General features: G+C 39.8%; 1 protein-coding gene across 1 annotated transcript; it reads right to left on the bottom strand.

Moving 5' to 3' along the window:
• Positions 1–577: 577 nt before the first annotated feature.
• Positions 578–1,572, bottom strand: LOC100667173 (olfactory receptor 4P4-like). Its single transcript, XM_064275159.1, has one exon. The coding sequence runs from the start codon at positions 1,514–1,516 to the stop codon at positions 578–580; it is 939 nt and encodes a 312-aa protein (XP_064131229.1). The 5' UTR covers positions 1,517–1,572.
• Between the last annotated feature and the right edge of the window lie 6,753 nt (positions 1,573–8,325).

Below are 8,325 nucleotides of genomic sequence, written 5' to 3' on the forward strand. Positions count from 1 at the left end.
ATAATAGACAATACATCCACAACCAAACAAAATGCCGTCAAGTAGAATTCTACTCTTAGTGACCTTACAGGCCACAATCGAAAAGCCTTATAAGTTTTCAAGGCTGTAATCTTCACAAAAGTAGACTATCACATCTTTTTCCCATGGAGGGGCTAGTGGATTCAAAAAACTGACCTTTGGTTAGCAGCTGAGCACTTAACCCCTGGGCCAATAGACCCTATGGGCCGTTTAAACCTGGGTGGAAGATACCAATGGAGCATACGTAATTTTGGATATTCATTGGAACCAAAGCAGAGAGGTTAGAAATGTGGGCTCTGACTAGCAACCTATGAACAAAACCCAAAGAAAAAAATACCAAAGAAAAGTTTAAAAGTTGAACTCAAATTACCAGGAACAATTTAAATAAGAGACACAGATCAATAAAGAAACAAGAAAGTAGTTCAAGGTAAATTATAATATTAATGAACTGATGTCAGTGGCTATGCTTATGTTTCTTATGGTCAGTTCCTGCTTTAATAAACTTAAGATGGGGCAAACTAACTTGAATAGGGTGTGCAGTGTGGAGTATATGCACCTTTCATTCCATTTGCCTTCCGGTAAAAAGTGGATTGTGGCACCACACTTTCCTCATGGCATTCTTCATCTCCATGTTTCTCAAAGTGTAGATCAGAGGGTTGAACATGGGAGCAAAGATGGTGTAGAAAAGAGCAAATACTTTATCTTCTGGAGAAGTTGCAGCTGGTCTAATATAAATGTACAGGATAGGCACAAAGAAGAGAACCACAACTGTTATGTGGGAACTGCAAGTGGAAAGAACTTTGCTGCGGCTTTTGGCAGGGTAAACCCTGACGGTGTACAAAATCAAGAAGTAAGACAGCATCAAGACAACAAAATTCACCAAACCCATCATGCCTGAAGTGGTGACAGCCAGGATCCTGACACTGTATGTGTCAGCGCAGGCCAGTTTCAGCAAAGGATAGACATTGCAGAAGTAGTGATCTATCTCATTGGGGCCACAGAAGGGTAAGTTGATAGTGAGGAGGGACTGCGCAAAGGAATGCAGAAATGCCCCAGTACAGCAAGCAAAGACCAATACATGACACCTCCTCCTGCTCATGATGACTGTGTAGTGCAGGGGTTTGCAGATGGCCACATAGCGATCATAGGCCATGATTGTAAGGATGAAGATTTCACCCCCCACAAAGACGTGCATAGCAAAAAGCTGTGCCATGCAGCTAGCATAAGAAATTCTGTTCCTTTCTTTCAGTAAGTCAGTGAGTAGCTTGGGTGTCACCATTGAGGTATAACACAGGTCTGAGAAAGCAAGGTAATTAAGAAAGAAATACATGGGTTGACCTGTTAGCTGACTGCAACTGATGGAAATGATTATGAGCAAGTTTCCCATCCAAATAGCTATGCAATAAAATAAGAATATTAGGAAGCACAAACTTTTATTTGTCTTGTTCTGGGAAAGTCCCAAAAGTATGAATTCAGTGACATTATTGATATTTTCCATGGTCTGATGCAGTGAATTCTCAGAGAGTATAACTGGAAAAAAGTGACAAGTTAGCATCAGAAATATTCACTAGCATAGTGTGAATCAGAGTGAGTATAGTAATAACAAGTTATTCAAGCAGCTCTTCTACGCTATATTTAAAGTCATTAATTCTAAACCCTGTACTGGTAGGTTTATTACCATATAACTTACCGTTCTAATCAGGTTGTTTGGAAAGTGAATTGGAGTGACAGTAATAGTTACAATAGCTCAAGGCAAAAATTAAGATTTACAGTCAGCCTATGGATGATATGCAAATATGAGCTTACAGAGAACGCATTTCTTTTCCTGGAGTAGCTTGTCATCTTGATAGGTTGAAGAAAGACCAGGACCAGGTGTCCTATTGTAGGTTCAAATCCTGTCTTTATTTAAATTTTGGTATACCATTTATTGTGCATTTTTGCATCATTAAAAAAAAAATATTTCATACACCCTTTTAGTTCAGTAATGAAGTCCCTCCTGAGACTCAGTCTTCAGCCAAAGCGTAGACAGCCCCGTAAAAGAAAACAAGGCTAAAAGGGCACAGTAGCCCAGGGGCAAGTACTAGAATATAGGAGGGGACAGGAGAGCTGGCAACAGGGACCTCAAGGTTGAGAAGGGAGAGTGTTGACAAGTTGTGGGGTTGGCAAGCAATGTCTTAAACAATATGTGTACTAACTGTTTAATGAGAAGTTGGTAAGCACACTAATCATTAAATATTTCATTAAAATATTATTTATCTTGATTATTTAGTTGTTTACATCCAGGGTAAGTATCACTTTTGACTCATGCTAACCCCGACACTGTTAAAAGCTTAATCTATATTAACATTATAAACCCAGTGTACAAAAAAAAAACAACATTATGGAGAGCAATAGAAGAGACAGGATAACATTTGAAGCCTAAGTGACTGACAGTTCTTCTATTCTCGGAATTATTCTAGGAACTTTTATGTTAGTTCTTCCTGCGATCCATGTTTTTTCATCCAAAAAGTGAGAGCAGAGATGAAATTTTGCCAACAGCTTCCAAGCTGTATTCTCTTAATAGTCGTAATTCTGCACCTTAACAACAACAACAAAAAACCCAGCAAGCCTTTCTTTTTTCTGTACAATTCACCCATTCCCTCTAGCACTCATTAAATGCACTCCATGTGGGTGTCCCGGAGACTCTGATACTAAAATGTCTAAACCCATAACATCGTGCTATTAATTACCTACTGTATGCTTCTCACACAAGTAGTAGCAAAGTAGAAAGGGAGCAATGAATTCCACTTTAGAGCATCCCTTGATTTCTTTGACTTGTGCCTCTTTTTCTCTATAGCTATCCTTTCTCCTTTACATAAAATGCAAGTCAGTCGTTTTATTCAGCTATCAGCTTCTTCAATATCTCCATTAATAAGCCCCATATATGCACCGAATACAATCATTATTTCCTTCATGAATTTCCCGATACTATATAAAAAAAAAAAAAAAAAAAAAGCTTTATTTTGACATCTGCCCCAGGATAGGACAGGAATCATTCAATGGATTTTACTTAAATAGTGGAAAGTTATTTTTTTAAATGTTTGCAAAAGCTTGTAAAAAAGAGGACAAATCACATTTCAGAAGGATTAAAATCAGCATATTTTGAGAGAAAAAATTTAATTTATATTATCTAGATATATGTGCACGTATAGATACACAAAGTTAATTTCTTCTGTTTGATGCAATGTTTTTATTACTATAAAAAAAAAAAACTATAAGTTGGTTGAATTTTCACTTACCAAGCGATTTCCTCGTAAATAAATTCTTTTAGCTCTGAGTCAAAGACAGCATTCTGAACTTACAGTGCAGTCAGAATAAATGCTTACCATCCATGCTATCCACACTAAACATTAATAAATTTCACCATCCAATCAGCCTTGGTTGGTCCTGGGTGTAGTACTTCACTATTCCCTGAAGACAGGAATATTCTCTCCAGATTTCTGTAACTAATAGGAAATAAATGTCATCACCAACATTTATGTTGAAAATGCTTCTTTTTTTTTTTTTTTTTTCCTATCCAAAATTTGTATCTGCTGCGGGTCTCAGGGATGGAAATTACATGTAAGTTTGGTGTTTAATTTTCCATGGAATTTAAAGTGACTTAACTGAGATATAATTACCCCATTCTTCATGCTTCCTTTTTTTGTGGGAAGAAAAATCTCCCAAAAGAAATGTTGGCCAAATGTGCTGCTGAAATTGGTCTCATTCTTCTCAAGTTCTGAACGCACAGGTATGTCAAGGTTGATAAATCTTTATATCTTGTGTATTTGGATCATAAACCAATGGTGCATATTCATTCGATGTTGATAGGCCATAAAGCAAATGCTTTACATTGTGACTAATTCTGAGGAACCAGTTGGTGGTGAGGTCTGAGCAGAGGCAAAATGGAAAATGCCAAAGCAACGTTAGGGCAGGGACATCGGACCCAGGATGTGAATTTTGGTTTATCCCATAATAAGTTGTTTGTTCGGGTTTAAGTTGTTTGAAAAGTGGCTGGAGCGCTTCCTGTGTATTATTTCAAGTCCAAACGGCTCCACATCTTACTCCAGTCCTGGCAGAGGCCAGAGGTTCTCTGCAGGTGCGAACTACAGCCTTTCTGCCTGCTCGCCGCTGCTCATCCACATCTTACTCCAGTCCTGGCAGAGGCCAGCGGTTCTCTGCAGGTGCGAACTACAGCCTTTCTGCCTGCTCGCTGCTGCTCATCCACATCTCACTCCAGTCCTGGCAGAAGCCGGAGGTTCTCTGCAGGTGCGAACCACAGCCTTTCTGCCTGCTCGCCGCTGCTCAATACACTCCTGTGGTGGCCTTGGGCTTGTCTGACTGCAGCTTGGGGTGCCGCGGGCACCCGCGGGACATCTGGGGAAGTGCAATCTGGAAATATGTGGAAGTTACAGCCTGCTCAGCCACACTTGACCTGTAAGGACAATGGGACCTGATAGAAAAATAGGTCCCTTCTTTGTCCTCAGGCAGAGACGAGTTTCCTAAGGTTCATGGAAGGTCTCTCAGAAGACACATCAGTCATCAAGGGCGTGGCCAACGATATGATTTATCTTCATATTGCCTCTCTTTCCCTGCTTTATTCTTCCTGTCCCACATTCCTACCACTTGGGACTATTTCCCAAATAAACCACGCTATGTAAGTATTGCTTCAGGCTGTGAATGTAGGGAAACCAAGATTCTTGTTTAGTTCAGTTCAGTGCTTCAACCTACTCAAATTTTATTTAGGATTGGCAGGTTGATTTTCTTTTTCTCCTAGATGTCTTCCGTGTCTTGAAATAAGTGGTAGCAAATCATCTCTTCCGCTAAACTCCCTTAGAGTGTCTGACAGAGTTCACATGGATCCCTCATTTCTGTCATTTTAGATACCTTGTCCTTGGCCAGGCACACTTTGCTTTTATACCAATATTCTACTCTTGTTTTGAAATTCCTTTCTTCTCGTGGATTCTCTCTACACCTGCAGAGATAATTTTGAATAAAATGCTTGATTCAAATTTTGTTTTAATATAAATACCTGTCACGGATTGAATTGTGTCCCTCAAAAATATGTATCAGCTTAGTTAAGCCATGATCCCCAGTATTGTGTGGTTTCCCTCCGTTTTGTGATTTTCCTACGTGTTATAAACCATAACTTCTGCCTGTGGCTAAAGAGGATGAGGGTGACATATAACACCCTTGACCAGGTCACATCCCTGAACCAATGTAAAGGGAGTTTCCCTGGGGTGTAGCCTGTACCACCTTTGATCTTATTGTTGTTCTTGTTAGGTGCCCTCAAGTCAATTCCGACTTGTAGGGACTCTATGCACCACAGGGTGGTCCTGCGCCATCCTTACCATCATTGTTATGCTTGAGCCCATTGTTGCAGCCACTGTGTCAATCCATTTCGTTAAGGGTCTTCCTCTTTTCTGCTGACCCTGTACTTTAACAAGCATGATATCCTTCGCCACGGACTGATCCCTCCTGACAACATGTCCAAATTATGTAAGACACGATCTCGCCATCCTTGCTTCTAAGGAGAATTGGGACTGTACTTCTTCCAAGACAGATTTGTTCATTCTTTTGGCAAACCATGGTACACTCAATATTCTTCATCAACAGCACAATTCAAAGGTGTCAGCTCTTTTTGGGTTTTCCTTATTCACTGTCCAGCTTTCACATGTATATGAGGCAATTGGAAATACCATGGCTTGGGTCAGGCACACCTTAGTCTTCAGGGTGACATCTTTGCTCTTCAACACTTTGAAGAGGTCCTTGCAGCAGATTTGCCCAATGCAATGAGTCTTTTGATTTCTGGACTGCTGCTTCCATGGCTGTTGATTGTGGATCCAAGTAAAATGAAACTCTTGACAACTTCAATCTTTTCTCCTTTTATCATGATGTGGCTTATTGGACCAGTTGTGAGGGTTTTTGTTTTCTTTATGTTGAGGTGCAATCTGTACTGAAGGCTGTGGTCTTTGATCTTCATTAGTAAGTGCTTCAGGTCCTCTTCACTTTCAGCAAGCAAGTTGGTGTCATCTGCACAATGCAGGTTGTTAATGAGTCTTCCTCCAATCCTGATGCCCTGTTCTTCATATAGTCAACATTCTCGGATTATTTGCTCAGCATGAAGAGGTATGGCGAAAGGATATAACCCTGACACACACCTTTCCTGACTTTAAACCAATCAGTATCCCATTGTTCTGTCTGAACAACTGCCTGTCGATATACTGCTGCAGCTGCTTTTGAATGATCTTCAGCAAAATTTTTCTTGCTTGTGATATTAACGATATTGTTCTATAATTTCCACATTCAGTTGGATCACCTTTCCTGGGAATAGGCATAAATATGGATCTCTTCCAGTCGGTTGGCGAGGTAGCTGCCTTCCAAATTTCTTGGCATAGAGGAGTCATCACTTCCAGCCCTACATCCATTTGTTGAAACATCTCGATTGACATTCCGTCAATTCCTGGAGGCTAGTTTTTCACTAATGCTTTCAGGACAGCTTGGGTTTCATCCTTCAGTACCATCGGTTCCTGACCATGTGCTACCTCTTGAAATGGTTCCTCCTTGACTAATTCTTTTTGATATAATGACTCTGTGTATTCCTTAAATCTTCTTTTGATGCTTCCTGTGTCATTTAATATTTTCCCCCATAGAATCCTTCACTATTGCAACTTGAGGCTTGAATTTTTTCTTCAATTCTTTCAGCTTGAGAAACACCTCACATATTCTTCCCTTTTGGTTTTCTATCTCCAGCTGTTTGCAGATGTCATTGCAATACTTTATCTTGTCTTCTCGAGCTGCTCTTTGAAATCTTCTGTTCAGTTCTTTTACTTCATCATTTCTTCCTTTTGCTTTAGCTGTTCAACATTCGAGAGCAAGTTTCAGAGTCTCCTCTGACATCTATCTTGGTCTTTTCTTTCTTTTCTGTCTTTTCAATGTCCTTTTGCTTTCTTTTTTATGATGTCCTTAATGTCATTCCACAACTTGTCTAGTCTTTAGTCATTGGTTTTAGATGTGTCAAATCTGTTCTTGAGACGATGTCTAAATTCAGGTGGGATATACTCAAGGTCATATTTTGGCTCTCGTGGAATTGCTCTGATTTTCTTCAGTTTCACCTTGAATTTCTTCACCTTTGGCCTTAGTGGTTGGTGCATAAATTTGAATAATAGTCATATTAACTACTCTTCCTTGTAAGAGTATGGATATTATCCTATCACTGACAGCATTGTACTTCAGGATACATCTTGAAACGTTCTTTTTGATGATGAATGCAACACCATTCCTCTTTAAGTTGTCATTCCTGGCATAGCGGACTATGTGATTGTCCAATTTAAAATGGCCAATACCAATCCATTTCAGCTCACTAATGCCTAGGATATTGATGTTTATGCATTCCATTTCATTTTTGATGATTTCCAATTTTCCTAGATTTATACTTTGTACCTTCCAGGTTCTAATTATTAATGGATGTTTACATCTGTTTCTTCTCATTTAGAATCATGCCACTTCAGCAAATGAAGGTCCCAAAAGCTTTAATCCATCCATGTCATTAAGGTTGATTCTACTTTGAGGAGGCAACTCTTCCCTGGTCGTCTTTTGGGTGCCTTTCAACTTGTGATGCTCATTTTCTGGTACTATATCAGACAGTGTTCTGCTGCTATTCATAAGGTTTTCACTGGATAACTCTTTTCAGAAATAGACTCCTGGGTCCTTCTTCCCAATCTTTCTAAGTCTGGAACCTCAGCTCCATGGGTGACCCTCCTGGTATCTGAAAACTGATGGGATAGCTTTCAGCATCACAGCAACAAGCAAGCCCCTACAGTACAATGAACTGACAGACACACTGAGCCTTTTATAAGAGATATACGGAAAGGGAAGCAAGCAGAGACTTCATGCCACCAAGAATGCAGTGCCAGGAGCTGGGCACGTCCTTTGGACCCAGTGTTCCTGTGTGGAGAAGGTCCCAGACCAAGGGAAGACTGGACTGATGATGAGGACCTTCCTCCATAGCTGACAGAGAAAGCCTTCCCCTGAAGCTGACACCCTGAATTTGGGCTTGTAGCCTACCAGACTGTGAGAGAATAAATTTATTTTTGTTAAAGCCATCAACTTGTGGTATTTCTGCTCTAAGCAGCACTAAATGACTAAGACAATACCTATAAATAAAAATAATGAGTCCACATTTTAGACATTTTAGAAAACACAGATAACCATAACTCAAAACATATTATTCCAAATATTGCAAATTAAAGGTAACACTTTGACACTTTATATTGTCAGGGATTTTTT

The sequence above is a fragment of the Loxodonta africana genome, chromosome 22 (genome assembly GCF_030014295.1).
Source record: "Loxodonta africana isolate mLoxAfr1 chromosome 22, mLoxAfr1.hap2, whole genome shotgun sequence".
Lineage (NCBI taxonomy): Eukaryota > Metazoa > Chordata > Mammalia > Proboscidea > Elephantidae > Loxodonta > Loxodonta africana.